This window comes from Toxotes jaculatrix, chromosome 13 (assembly GCF_017976425.1).
Source record: "Toxotes jaculatrix isolate fToxJac2 chromosome 13, fToxJac2.pri, whole genome shotgun sequence".
NCBI lineage: Eukaryota > Metazoa > Chordata > Actinopteri > Toxotidae > Toxotes > Toxotes jaculatrix.
Window position 1 is genome coordinate 23,673,655 of NC_054406.1, and position 15,933 is coordinate 23,689,587.

Below are 15,933 nucleotides of genomic sequence, written 5' to 3' on the forward strand. Positions count from 1 at the left end.
CCAAGAGCTCCTGAAGTCAGAGAACAGATCAGAGAAGATACTCTCTGAGATCCACTGTTCAGCTCTGGCCTACGTTCTGCAGATGTCAGAGGAGGTTCTGGATGAGTTGGACGTGAAGAAGTACAACACATCAGAGGAGGGACGACGGAGACTGATCCCAGCTGTGGGGAACTGCAGAAAGGCTGTGTAAGTCCAGACATGATCTTAAAATAGCAGCAACACAACTCCCTGAAAGGCCAACACACAGGGCCATAACACTGGTCAGACTGAACAACCTTTGGGAGTCCAAACACTGTAAAAAAATTAATCAAAGCTTTAGAGATAGCTGTTGCTGTAATCTTCCCCAGTGTAGATTAGTAGTTTAGTTTTTTCAAATATACACAGTATGAAATTATTCTCATTATTCTCATATTAGTTTTATAATCTTTAGGTCAGCTGTGTGTTTTTCTGGACATGTTTTAAATGTTTGTCAAACTGATTGTTCAGTTGGTTGTGATTATTGCTGTAAAGTTTTTCTGTTTTGTTTTCTGTTTATTACTAACTGTTACATTCTACATTCATTTGTTAATTTATTCATGTTATTTTCAGTCTTTTTGTTTTCACAAATTTACGTTTTAAGTGTTTAAACTCTCCACACTGCTCCTTTAAAGTCTTCTCATATTTTGTCTCAAATAAAACAGAGCCAGGTGTTTTTTCTCCTGGTGTAGAGGAGAGTAGAATGAGGAAACACACACCTTCAGCCAAGAACAGAGGTCTGAATATATCAGAGCAGAATGAGAGAATTCAGTATTCTTCTACACATTTGTCTGAGTCAGACTGCTGAAGCTTCATTCAGCTACAGCTGAACTCATCAAGTCATTTCTTACAGTGTAGTTGTGTTAGGAGGAGACCACTTCACAGTCAGTGTGGACCACAGGAAGGACGACGGCCACCAAAGACTCTTTAAATCAACATGTGACATCTGACTGTTGGTTGAAGTCAAGAAATGTGAATTTGTCCTTTAATGTTGTTTAATGACACAAAGTTCAGGAAGAAGAAGGTCATGTAAAAACTTCAATGATGAAGAGGATTTGAGTCCAACATGTGTGATTTGATCTTTATCTTCTAATTCCAGACTTGACTGAGCTCAGCAGCATGTTATGAATCTGTGTTGACATGAATAGTTGTATGAATGCTGTGGTGACATTTGGTTGATGTGTGTAGAAGGCTGACATTATGATGATCCACAATAAGAGAAGGACAAAGTCCCTCTACTCATGTTAGTGAAAGCTCATTGATTAGGACATATCTGATTGGATTAGAAATGATTTTTATCCACATGATTTATTCTTTATTCAGATTGAGTTCCTGCGGTTTGTCAGAGATCAGCTGTGCTTCTCTGGCCTCAGCTCTGAAGTCCAACCCCTCCCATCTGAGACACCTGGATCTGTGGGACAACAACAAGCTGCAGGATTCAGGAGTGAAGCTGCTGTGTGGTTTTCTGGAGAGTCCACACTGTAGACTGGAGACTCTGAGGTCAGTTCACTGTCTGTTACTGTTGTAGATCATTTATCTTTAATCCACAACGGAACCCGGTTTATCTTCATCCAGAACTCGAATCCGTTCATCTTGAATGAATGAATGAGATTTGAAATAGTAATTTTTCCATATTGTGACTTTTTCTTCTCTCAGACTAAGAATTATTTCTTCAATTTCACTTCATTTCACTTTATGTGACCCAACTCAGAGTGTAGAGAGGTCTGAGGAGTTAAAATTATAAACTTCAAAGTAATATAACTTACTGAGTTGTGACACAACCAAAAAGTTCAAAAAGGAAAAGCAGCAGACATGCATTCAAACAAATAAGTTTATTTAAACCTAGATAATTAAGACAGGAAGTGTTGTAACAGGCCTGAAAGACGGATTCTGGCAAGATGGGAAAGCTGGCAAGATAGCAGCGCGTACGGATGCAGCAGCCCCTCTCTCTCCAAGTTCGGTGCCAAAACGTGTGTGTTCTCGTGTATGTTCACGTTTGTTTAAGAACCACGCAAGTAGTTCGTCATCAGGGCCGGTTAAAAGATATTGTCATATGGCACAACAATTTAATTAATCCTCATTTCAACATAAGTCAGCATCAACAATTAATGAACTGTTCCCGACAGCATGCCAAGAGTAGTTTAGCCTTAGCAACGTAGCAATAACCATTTCTCATTCAGCTCTCCAAACTCGTTTTTTACTTGAACATACTGGCATGAAATGACTGTATAAACGTATACATACAAGCGTTGCTTCTGCAAGGAGTTATACAAAGTCCATTTTTATTATTTGAGAACGTGAGCAATCTCTCATTGCCAACTTTTTATTTTTATTTTTTATTTTTTTATTTTTTTCCCCCAAGATGGCGGCGCTCTGCTCAGCAGCGGCTGTACCGACTCGCGATAGTGATCCTGTTTTTTCTGCTCTTTCTAAGCATTTTCAGCGTAACCTTCAGTCTGCAACAAACAGACTAACATATGAACGTAAGTCGTTACTAGAATTACAACTGTACAGTAAATATGGTAGTGTAGATGCCGCAGCAACGGAGCGTCTTCGCAACTATGGACTGCTACGTCGCAACCACGGACTGCTACGGCGGGACGCCCCAGCGTCCTACGCAGCAGCGAGACCAACCACACACACCGGCCACTGCTGGAGGAGACACAAGCGGCGCTATAGGAAACAGAAGCGTGACTGCCGAGGGGCGCTAACAGCCAAGCTAAAGGCTAACCCGTGCAGGACCCCGCTACCGTCCATCCTGTTCACCAACGTACGTTTCCTCGAAACAAAACTGGACTACTTACAACTGGACCTCACAACAATAAGGGAGGTGAGAGACTGCCATTATTCTATATGTGTTACGACCATCCGTTCCAGACGCGGCCGTTAGCTTGGAGGGGCTAACTGTTTTCCGGTTGGACAGGAGCCGTGAGCTGACTGGCAAATCCCGTGGTGGTGGTGTATGCATCTATACCAACAACAGATGGTGCAACAACAGTACTGCCATATCCACTCACTGCTCTCAGGATGTAGAGTTTCTGACTGTCAAGTGTCGACCGTTTTACCTGCCCCGGGAATTTAGCAATGTCTATCTCACAGCTGTTTATATCCCCCCCAGCGCTAACACCAGAGAGGCTCTAAACGTTCTCTACTGCTCCATCAGCAACTTGCAAAACACACACCCTGAGGGAGTTTTCATCGTTGCTGGGGACTTTAATCAGGCCAACATGAAAACTGTTCTCCCTTTCCACCAATATGTGAATTTTGCAACTAGAGGGAAAAATATACTGGACCTTCCCTACAGCAATATCAAAGAGGCATTCAGAGCAGTACCCCACTCCTACCTCGGCTCCTCCGACCACCTCTCTGTCAGGCTTATTCCAGCACATAGGCCCCTGCTAATTAGAGAGAAACCGTCTGTGAAGCAGGGGAGGGTCTGGCCAGAAGGAGCCATGGAAGCTCTACAGGACTGCTTTGAAAGCACAGACTGGGACATGTTCAGAGCAGCAGCAACACAAGACCAGCACATCAACGTGGAGGAGTATGCAACAACTGTAACAGGATACATACAGAAGTGCATGGAGGACATCAGTATCATCAGGAACATCACAACCCGGGCCAACCACAAACCCTGGATGACCACAGAGGTGCGTGTTATGTTGAGAGCACAGAACGATGCTTTTAAATCTGGAGACTCGACGGCTCTCAGAACAGCCAGAGCCAACCTCAACCGAGTCATCAGGGCAGCAAAGCGTGCACACGGACGGAAAATCCAGGAATGTTTCCACGACTCCACCAAAACCAGTAACATGTGGAAGGGTATCCGGGCCATCACAAATTACAGAGCAGCCCAGGTGCCTGGTAAGGATGACACTGACTTCCTCAATGAACTGAACAAACACTTCAGCAGGTTTGAGGCACTGAACACGACACCAGCACAGAAGGCAGAGCCCCACCCAGATGAACAGGCACTGAAGCTTGAAGCGGTGGCAGTCCGCAGGTCCTTAAAGAACATCAACACCCGAAAGGCAGCAGCACCAGACAGTATACCTGTCGGCTGCTCAAGGAGTGTGCAGACCAGCTGGCTCCGGTTCTGACAGACATCTTCAACAGCTCCTTGAACCAGAGAACTGTGCCATCATGCTTCAAGACAGCCACAATTGTGCCAGTACCAAAAAAACCTGCAGTTTCCTGTTTAAATGATTGCTGCCCTGTTGCACTCACCCCCAGCCTGTCCGGGTGGGAAAGAACACCTCCTCGGTCATCAGGCTGAGCACTGGCTCCCCTCGGGGCTGCGTCCTGAGCCCTTTGCTCTTCACTCTGATGACACACGACTACGTCTCCAGATCCACTAGCAACCACATCATCAAGTATGCGATGATACAACGGTAGTGGGCCTCATCCAAAACAATGATGACAGAGCGTACAGACAGGAGGTGGAGCAGCTGGTGGACTGGTGCAGAAGTAACAGTCTAATCCTCAACGTTGATAAAATGAAGGAATGATTGTGGACTCCCGGAAGAACCAGCCCTGCCACTCCCCACTGCTAATTGACAACACAGCTGTGGAGGTGGTGGGGTGCACCAAGTTCTTGGGTGTACACCTAACAAATAAACTAACCTGGTCTGACAACACCATGTCTCTGGTGAAACGAGTACAGCAGCGTTTACACTTCCTCCGCAGGATGAGGAGATCACACCTCCCCCCTCCCATCCTCACCACCTTCTACAGAAGTACCATAGAGAGTGTACTCACAAACTGTATCTCTGTGTGGTGCGGCAGCTGCACAGCTGCAGACTGGAAAAGCCTCCAGAGGGTGGTGAGGGCAGCGGAGAAAATCATCGAGACCTCTCTACCTGCGGTCCAGGACACTGGACACAAACATTGCCTGTCTCGGGCTCACAACATCATCAGAGACAACTCACACCCACATCACAGACTGTTCTCGCTTCTGGCCTCTGGAAAGAGGTACCGCAGCATCAGAAGTAGAACAACTAGGTTCCACAACTCCTTCATTCCACAGGCTATCAGACTCCTGAATGCTCTGTAGCCTTCCAACAGGACACTGACCCACACTTTTCACTTTTTCATATTGAAAGTCTTTTTTCTGGTACAGCTGCTGCATTACAAGTGCAATAGTTTGCTCAGGTACCATATTTCCTATGTATATTTATTTATCCCATCCTGGACATGTGCAATTACTATAATAATCACTATTATATATAGTACTCTGCACTTTCTGTATATACTGTATACCATAACCATGGCTATTTTTTTACACTGTTATACTTAATAATAATAATAACAATAATAGTAATAGCATTACTATTAATATTAATGGATGTATGTATATATAAATATAAATAAGTATATAAAAATTTATATTTTTGGAAAGACATAGATATATCTGTGTATATATAAATATATATGTGTTTATTCTTACCGTCCTCAACCTCCACTATGCACAGTCTCGCTGAAAATACTTACTTTGTTATTTGTAAATACTTTGTGTCTTTTTTTATGTTATTTTTATCCTTATTTTTATGGTAATTTATTTTTCTGTACCTTATTGTGGTTTTTCCTTCTCTACCTCTACTGTGATCTTCTGAGCTGGTGCAACGTAATCTCGTTTCTAATACGTACCTGAACGTAGATGGAATGACAATAAAGTTCTCTGAATCTGAATCTGAACTTGCATTCACTTTTTTAACATTACGTTCTACTCGCGTCTGTTTACTTCCACATCCGACAAGCGTCAAAATAAAGGTATGTGTTTCAAAATAAGAGTCTCTAAACAAACAAAAATTTGTCTCAAAGGCAGAACACCCTCATTATGGCCAATGTACGCTCGCTGAACAATAAAACAACACTTACAACTTCTGAGATCTGCGCAGCGCAAGGTGAGTGGTTGCTGTGTTCTCATTTTCACGGAGACATGGCTAAATGACAACATCCCGGCCTCTGCCATCTAGCTAGCGGGGCTAACATGCTATCTTTCTGACCAAGTCTTCATAGAAGGACTCACAGCCGGGGAGTGTGTATTTACATCAGCGACGCTTGGTGCCAAGATGCTGCTGTTGTTCACAAACAGCATCCTCCTCTGGCGGAGTTTATTATCATTAAGTGCCGATCTTTCTATCTACCGAGGGAGATTACGGCCATCTTGCTTGTCACTGTTTACATCCCTCCCTGCGCTAACACCAGCGTCAGGAGCGAGGCACTCAACGAACTCTACCAGGTCATCAGTGAACAACAGACAGCACATCCAGACAGATTCCTCATCACTGCTGGGGACTTTAACCACACAGATTTAAAGGTTTTATTGCCCAAACTACATCAACACATAGATTTTCCAACAAGGGGAGACAACACACTGGATTTAGTGTACACAAACTGTAAACCGTAAACCTGTAAACCTCCACCGACCTAGGACTCTCAGACCACATTACCATCATGCTGAGACCGGCATACAGACCTAGGGTGAGAGCCATCAGACCAACTAAAAAGGAGGCACGTGTGTGGCCAGAGGGGGCCTGCTATGCTCTGAGAGACTGTTTCAACACCACAGACTGGGACATCTTCAAACATGCAGCCACTTACGATGACCACACAGACATAGAGCAGTACACAAAGACTGTTACTGCATACATCGCAAAATGCACTCAACGCAATGTCACTCACAGGAAAACAATCACTGTTCGTGTCAACCAGAAACCATGGCTGACAAGAGAGGTTTACAGGCTCCTGAGGGCTCAGGATGCAGCCTTCAGAGCCAGGGATACCACAGGTCTAGCAACAGCCAGAGCCAACCTGTCCCGTGGAATTAGGGAAGTGAAAGAACAATATAGCAGGAAAATATCCGGTCACTTCAGCAACACCAGAGACACACAGACACATTTCTAAGTGCTACCGCCAATAGTAGCGCTGCCTGCAAACGTCAACTAGTAGCTGTGATTTGCTGTCAGCTAGAGAATAAACTTAACTGTGATGGCAAGTTGGTTAAGCTGAGATAGTAAAAATAAGTTATGAGCGGTTTAAATATACTAAAGTCGTGGCTCGAGAGGGGAACGAAAAGGACGAAATCTGTGGATCAGGAGGAGGATATTTCAAGCAGCCTGGACAATAGTGTTAAAGTTAGCAGCTACATCAGTAGTGGGAGTGAAGTGACCACAGCACCGGTAGCTGCAAAACAGTATGGAAATATGACCCAAGTTATATCAAACTTGGATTCAGCTGGAGCGGGACTTAGGAAGAGCTAATGCCACAGTGTGTGGTATGTGGTGATGTTCTCATCAATGAATCCATGAAACCATCGCATCACAAATGGCATTTTAAAACCAAACACATGGTGCTGAAAGACAAATCAGTGGATTTTTGTACGTAAATGGGATGAACTGCAGCAGTCCAAATGCATGATTCAGTCCTGTCTTACACCTGTGGTTAAAGCTCAGGAGGCTTTGTATCATGCCAGCCTCCGCATAGTGAAAGCCGGTAAGCCGCACACAACTGGTGAACAACTGTGTCTACCATTAGCCAAAGAGATGGTACACATTATGTGTGGTGAGAAGGTTGCCAAACAGTTAAATTTGGTGCCACTTTCAAATGACAGAGTGTCGCGGAGAATAGGAGCCATGGCAGATGACGTTGGAAAGACACTGATTGAACGCATTAAAAATAGTCGCTATCATTCCATCCAACTGGACCAGACTGCTGATGTTGCAGGTGTACAGGGGCAGGCACATCCTTCCCATTAGGCCTATAAGAGTTATACGTAGTTGCCAAAGTGCTGTTTTTGAAATTTGCTTGTTTTTTTGACTGAAATGCAGTTGTTATTAATGTTTTCACATGCTGTGTGTGTGTGTGTGTGAGAGAGAGAGAGAGAGAAATGCAGGGTGTGTGAATGAAATATAGGAGAGGTGTTCATATAAGAGAGTTCTAGTACCAGTGTGTACGATGTAGTTGTGACTGTCAAAGGTAAAAATTAATAATAATTTTATGAGGAATTAATTTTCCTCTCTCTGTATATTTTGAGCTGAATAGGGTAGGCCTACACTACTGTATTTTAACATTGGCTATAGTGGTGGTACTTGGAGAGCCAAATATTTTCTTAGGTGGTACCTGATGTAAAAAGTTTGAGAACCACTGCTCTACAAGATCAACGTGCGGAAGGCAGGAGGACCAGACAACATACCTGGTCGTGTCCTAAAGGACTGTGCTGACGAGCTCAAGGATGTCCATCTTCAACATCTCCCTGAGCCAGGCTGTTGTCCCAATGTGTTTCAAAGCCACAACAATAATACCAGTTCTAAAAAATTCCCATCCAACTACAATGACCACAGACCTGTGGCCCTAACCCCCATCATAATGAAGTGCTTTGAGAATTTGGTCATGCAGAACATCAAAGCCATCCTCCCTCCCACGACCCATAGGTCCACAGAGGACACAATCTCTGCTGCTCTCCACCCAGCCCTCACCCACCTGGACTCCAAAAACTCATATGTGAGGATGCTGTTCCTAGACTTCAGCATTCAACACAATCATCCCCCAGCAGCTAATACAGAAACTAAAACACTTGGGATTCAAAACCTCTCTCTGCAACTGGGTACTAGACTTTTTAACAGGGAGGCCACAAAATGTACGAGTCGGCAACAACACCTCACAGACCATCATGGTGCACACAGGGGCCCCACAAGGGTGTGTGCTCAGCCCCCTGCTCTTCACCCTGCTGACCCACGACTGTGTGCCCAGCTACAGCACCAACCACATAATCAAGTTTGCAGATGACACTAGTGGGCCTCATCACCGATAATGATGAAACCAACTACAGAAACGAGGTGAGCCAACTGGTCCAGTGGTGCAAGAATCTGTTTCTTAACATGGAGAAAACTAAAGAGATTGTTGTGGACTTCAGGAGAGGACCTCTGCAACACCCTCCACTGACCATCAACGGTGCTGCTGTGGAGAGGGTGAGCAGCACTAGGTTCCTGGGGGTGCACATCTCCGAGGACCTCTCCTGGACCAACAACACTACATCACTGGCCAAGAAAGCTCACACATGCCTCTACGTCCTCCGCAAACTGAAGAGAGCAAGAGTCCCATCCCCCATCATGTACTCCTTCTACCAAGGGACCATTGAGAGCATTCTCACTGGCTGTATCACTGTGTGTAGGTGTGGGCGATATGGCAAAAATATCACATCACATTTTTTAATTGTAAAATCACAATCACGATTTTATCACAGTTCATTTTTACAGTGAAGTTAATTTAGAACCAAACTATTTTCTATGTAAAAACTTAGTTATAAAAGCAAAGAAAGTCATCTCTTTCCACCGTTTGCTACTTCTCTCATATGTCCTGCTTTTATCAAAGGCTTGTGTTATAGTTGGTTGTTTCTGTATAATGTCTTTAGCTGTTACCACTGGCTGATGTGTGGTTGGCCTCGCTGCTTGGCTCTCAGCAGGTGGTTAAAGAGGTTCGTTGTGTTTGCACTTTGTCGTTTGGAGAAAACCCAAACCAGTTCCATACGCAGTGATGGGGAGTAACGGAATACATGTAACGGCGTTACGTATTCAGAATACAAATTCAGAGTAACTGTATTCCATTACAGTTACAGTTTAAATAGATAGTATTCAGAATACAGTTACATTGTTGAAATCAATGGATTACGTGACGATACTTCTCTGTTTCATGAGTTTATATTTATTCTCTAAAATGAACAAAGGCAACCCGATGCGTTTCCCAGAAGCCCCAGCTCCACGAAAACAAACGTAAATAAACGAGCTATTTACCTGATCAGTCGGTCAGAATGGAGTTGGACGAGGAGCAGCAGGAGCGAGAGCTTGAGCCGCAGCCGGCAAACAAGAGCCGGGACAGGAATGCGTTGGCCAAGACAGAAACGGCGTTACATATTCTGAATACGTAACGACGTTACATGTACTCCGTTACTCCCCAACACTGTCCATACGACTGGAGTTCTTTTTGGGGACCAACTCCAAACTTTCACTTTCGTTGTCGGCCATGGCTACCCGCTACACCTTGACTAAAACAGCGAGGCTAGTAAAAACAAAAAAATCAGCACTGCTCGTACTTCGCCATGATTGGTTGGTCATGTTCACGTGAAGCGGGCTGTTAGTTGCCCAAGGAAAAAAAAAAAAAACTTCTCGTGCTTCTGTGCACAAGCATAGAGCTGCAATTAATAGAATGTGTCCTATAGACGATAATATGATCTCTCTCCTCTGGCAGATCGTCAGCACTTTCTAATCCTTCACGATCTAATATCGTCATATCGCACACCCCTGTGTGGTATGGAGGCTGCACTGCCTCCTGCCAAAAAACCCTGCAACGCATAGTGAATACAGCCAGCAAGATCATCTGTGCCCTCCTGCCATCCATCATGGACATTTTCTACACCCGCCTCACCCGCAGAGCCATCAACATTGCTGGTGGCACCTCGCACCCCTCACACACACTCTTCAGCCTCCTGCCAACAGGGAGAACGTACCGGAGTCTCCAGGCCCGCTCCTCAAGACTGTCAAACAGTTTCATGCACCAGACTGTAAGGAAGCTGAACTCCATCCATTACCTCCCTCCTCTTCCCCCAGCGCCTGGACCAAAATCCAACTTTTCATCTGCTGCTAAGTAACCATCTCCTGTGGACTGCTTTATTTATTTTGCACTTTATTCACTAAATTGCACTACTGCCAACTATGCTTCTGCCATACTGCACACTCTGTAGTGTACATAGGTTTCTTTTTCTTTATTCTATTTTATTTATACTGAAATACTATATGGACATAGATTTTACTATTACTAATTTTTCTTCTTTTGTGTTTTGTTTTTACTTAATGGCACCTCTCACTTGGTGAAGGAGAAACAGTATTTTGATTTGTCTGTATGTCCTGCACATATACTGAATTGACAATAGAGAATCTTTGAAATCTTTGAAAAAAGAACTGACGTAAGTACAAATGATAGCTTTTATTCTACAATATTGAAATAACCTAGATAGCACCAACTGAATACAACAATAAAAGTTTAAAACAAGGGTAGAGTCCTCACTGTGGGGAGATTCTCTCACAACCTGCTTATACTCACACCATGTGCTCACCTGGTGCTGGTCCCAATAGAAGATACTACAAACACTGCAAGTCTACAAACACTGCACTGCACATGAGAAAGTTCAAGACACGACTATGTGACCGCCACCATTTATATTAGCACACAGCATGCAGAGTGTGTACCCTGCAACCTACTCCCCACAGGCTGGACCTCTACCTAAAAATAAAAACAATTAAAATCAGCTGGTTCACATAAAATGAACCAGAAAGGACTTATATGGACAGATAATTAAAAACTTAATAATGAGTTCGCAGAAACTAATGTCAGTGCAGCAGAATCATTACATCAGTCCCTGTAAAAACAACATGTGAAGTAAATAAATCCAGCCAATAAAAGAACCACTCAGGCAAAGCAGCAGTCTGGATCTGGGCCTGAAAGAGGCGACAACAACTATTAAAATGTGTATTAATACTTTAGAGGATACAGCCCCACTACACTGCCTTTAAATAAGTTTCATACTTAAGGACATGTGGGGCCTACTACAGAATCCCCTGGCTCTGTCTGGTTCAGTGGATAAGACTCAACAAGGTGCAACCCTCAGTCTTCCTGTCAGATGGAAACACACATTGCTATAGAACACAGGGAAAGAGCCGAGTTTAGTTCAACCACAGCCAACCTCTTGAGCATGGCATCAACAGCCTACAGGCTCACAGGACTGCACAGATCTGTGGAATCAGAAAATACCTCTATTAACAAAACAAATAACCTTTTCCCTTTGTCTCTCTCTGTCCAAATCAAATGTTCCCTCACCTGCACACACCAAAGCACTGCTCACAGGAGGCCTCACACAAAGAGGAAGTGCTGCGTCATGTCTAGCCTCTAAGGGGGCTGCGTTTGGATCTCTTTTATGGACTTTTGGACATTTTCAGTTTAGTTTTATTTTGGAAAGTTTAGTTTTTGTGTATCATGTCTCGTTTTACTTACTGTCTTAGTCTGTAGATTATGTTAAGCCTGGTGTCTATATTGTCTTGTGGGTCCCTGTTTTATTTTGAATTCAGTACCCTTGTATCTGGTCTTGTTTTACTTCCTGTCTTTGTCTTTTTTCCTGCGTTTGATTGTCTGCCCCGCCCTAATTGGTTTCACCTGTTTCCCCTTACCTGTTGCGTATATATAGTCCACGTTTCCCCTTGTCCAGTGTCAGTTCGTTTTTGTCTCATGCTTTTGTCTCACGTTTCGTCTCACGTTTCGTCTCACGTTTCGTCTCACGTTTCGTCTCACGTTTCGTCTCACGTTTCGTCTCACGTTTCGTCTCACGTTTTGTCTCATGTCATGTTCCATGCTTTTGTATCACGCCGTGTCCCATGTTTTGTCTCTTGCCCTTGGCTCATATATTTTGCTTCATTTTGAATCTCTCGTCTTCATAATACCCCAGGTCAGGTTTTGTATTATTTTGCTACTTTGTTCCTTGTTTAGTTGTTTTCCTCGTCAGAGTGATTTTGTGTTCACGTTTTGTAACTTTTGTTTTAGTGCCTTTTTCCCCTTAATGGGTGATCTTTTGTTTGTTACTTTGTCCAGTTAGTTTGTCTTCCTCCTCCTCCGTGAGTGATTTTCTGTTTGTTACTTTGTTTGAATAAATAAGTATTAGTTGGACTACATCTGTGGGTCGAGCATTTGGGTCCTAGTCCTTGCCTTCCGAAAGCCGTGACAGTGCTGCACCCTCACCTGGGCTTTTAAAGATGGGCATATCTATTCCTACCCATTAGTGGGTGGAGTTACAAACCTAAACCAGCCAGGCCTCTAAGCCTAACTCAACCCTCACATTTAATTACAAAAACCTATTCAGCTACAAAGTTCATGAAGCAGAAGGTCATGTAAAAACTTCAACAATGAAGAGGATTTTATTCGTCCTCATCTGAGTTGATATTTATCATCTAAGTACAAACTTTATTAAATCAGGTGGTTCACTTGTGAACATGTTACATCACCATGGTAACTTATGCTGCTCAGCTAACCTGCTCTGGAGCAGGTAAACTTCAGAGGATCAGATCAAATCCTGTCAACAGCCCAAATACTAACCAATCAGATCACTGGAAAAAATGGAATCATCATTCCTACAGGATCCCAAATGGGAAGAAAGTGTTTTAACAAAGTGGCAAAAAAAAAGTCCAACATATTTTTTTCTAGATGAGTTGAATCATTTTTCTGTTGGAGCTTTTCCATGTGTTCACTCTGGTTTTAAAACAAACAGAAGGAGAGTTTATCACTAAATAACAACATAATAAATATTCTAGTTTCATTTGAAGTGAACAAAGATTCTTTAATCTGACAGAATTCCTGACACTGTTGATGCTTTTACTCTTATTGCATCACTGCAGCTCAGAATAACATGAGGAGACTTTGTGATGATAATTGTTGATTAAAACTAAACCCTCTGATGTCTGTTAGAAAAACTGTCCACACACTTAAAGATTTCATATGATTATAAATGAACATCTCAGTCAGACTGAGCCTATAAGAAGTTAACTGCTTTTGTCCTTCCTACTTTGGAAGCTGAAAGAGTTAATTCACTGTTACTTTTTTAACATGCATCACATGTTCATGATAATTTGTCACTAATTAAGTAAGAAACTCAACTTAAAGAAAATAATTATTGTACTTATCAACATTATATCCTTGGTCTGACATTATCAATTGTAAATTTTTTCTATCTTTTCTATTTGGGTCATGTGATCATTGTGACATTTTTCCTGGATCAGGACTGAACATTTGAAGTTTGATCCATTTCAGTGGTGAATCAAAGTCAGTTTTTAGTTCAACATGTCTGATTTGATCTTTATCTTCTAATTCCAGACTTGACTGAGGTCAGCAGCATGTTAGGAATCTGAATTCATAACATGAATAGCTGTGGTGACATTTGGATGATGTGTGTAGAAGGCTGACATTATGATGATCCACAATAAGAGAAGGACAAAGTCCCTCTACTCATGTTAGTGAAAGCTCATTGATTAGGACATATCTGATTGGATTAGAAATGATTTTTATCAACATGATTTATTCTTTATTCAGATTGAGTTCCTGCAGTTTGTCAGAGATCAGCTGTGCTTCTCTGGCCTCAGCTCTGAAGTCCAACCCCTCGAATCTGACACACCTGGACCTGGGGGACAACAAGCTGCAGGATTCAGGAGTGAAGCTGCTGTGTGGTTCTCTGGAGAGTCCACACTGTAGACTGGAGACTCTGAGGTCAGTTCACTCTGTTACTGTTGTAGATCGTACAGTGCAGCCGGAAAGTATTCACAGGATTAAATTCTACACGACACCCCATAATGACAATGTGAAAACAGTTTTTTAAAATGTTTGCAAATTTATTAAAAATCAAGAAATCACATGTACATAAGTATCCACAGCTTTTGCCATAAAGCCCAAAACTGAGCTCAGGTGCTTTCTGCTTCCATTGATCATCGTTGAAATGTTTCTAGAGCTTAATTGGAGTCCACCTGTGGTAAATTCAGTTGATTGGACATGATTTGGAATGGCATACGCCTGTCTATATAAGGTGCCACAGTTGACAGTGCATGTCAGAGCACAAACCAAGCATGAAGTAAAAGGAACTGTCTGTAGACCTCTGAGACAGGATTGTCTCGAAGCACAAATCTGGGGAAGGGTACAGAAAAATTTCTTTGCTTTGAAGGTCTCAATGTGCACAGTGGCCTCCATCATCCATAAATGTAAGAAGTTTGGAACCACCAGGACTCTTCCTAGAGCTGGACAGCTGTCTCAACTGAGCAATCGAGGGAGAAGGGTCTTAGTCAGGGAGGTGATCAAGAACCTGATGGTCACTCTGTCAGAGCTCCAGTGTTACTCTGTGGAGAGAGGAGAACCTTCCAGAAGGACAACCATCTCTGCAGCAATCCACCAATCAGGCCTGTATGGTAGAGTGGCCAGGCAGAAGCCACTCCTTAGTTAAAAAGCACATGGCAGTCTGCCTGGAGTTTGCCAAAAGGCACCTGAAGGACTCTGAGACCATGAGAAACAAAATTCTCTGGTCTGATGAGACAAAGATTGCATACATACTGAGTATTTCTTGCTCCGTGCAGGACAAAGCAGCTGGCAAATAATTCTCTGTATTTAACAAAACAGAAATAAAGTTAACCAAGCTACATATACATGCAGGTTAGATGCATCAAACGCACCGAGACATTTCAATATGTTTTAATTAATAAACATTGAGTCAGCCCGGCCCTTGGCTTGTAGCAAATTTGTTTTTTTGGCCCTCTGTGTATTTGACTTTGACATCCCTGCTTTAGCATTTTTTTTCGGCACGTCTCTGCTAAGCGGTCCATGTTAGCGGTTTTGAAATCAATGTTGATTTGTATAATTAATGCAGCGTATGATTATTTTTGTGTTTGTTTGTGTTTGTAAGAGCTCATTTTTGTTATTTGTCTGTCCTTTAGCTCTTACGGTGTTCGCAGAGGAAAGGAATGGAAAAAGGGAAGGAAATTTATTTTTGTTCTATAAAAAGGGCTAAAGCGTGAACTTAAATAAAATCCTCTGAAACATCTGTACGCATTGTGACGGCCCCTGCCTTATTATATTTTTAAGTAAGGGAAAGGTGTGGTGGACGTCAGCCAATTTTGCTGGGTGGACCCAGGGTATAAAAGCCCAGCCCACACTGACTTCAGGGCTCCTTTCTTTTCTCTCCACAGCTGACATCGACCTGCATTGGTACACCTTTCTTTTCTTCTCTTTTCTTTTCTTTTCTTTTCTTTTGTGACTCGAACAACACCCCACAATTCATAATGCTCAATCATGCACACCTACGCTACTGACAATGCTGACTTCCACATCCCACATTTATAGATA

The 15,933-nt window shown here is 42.9% G+C and overlaps 1 protein-coding gene across 1 annotated transcript; it reads left to right on the top strand.

The window, feature by feature from the left end:
• Positions 1 to 13: 13 nt before the first annotated feature.
• Positions 14 to 15,257, top strand: LOC121191820 (NACHT, LRR and PYD domains-containing protein 14-like; the record flags this gene model as incomplete). Its single annotated transcript, XM_041053257.1, has 3 exons — positions 14 to 186; positions 1,339 to 1,515; positions 14,140 to 15,257. Coding segments are annotated over 3 exons (633 nt in total), but the record flags the coding sequence as incomplete, so codon positions are not given.
• Between the last annotated feature and the right edge of the window lie 676 nt (positions 15,258 to 15,933).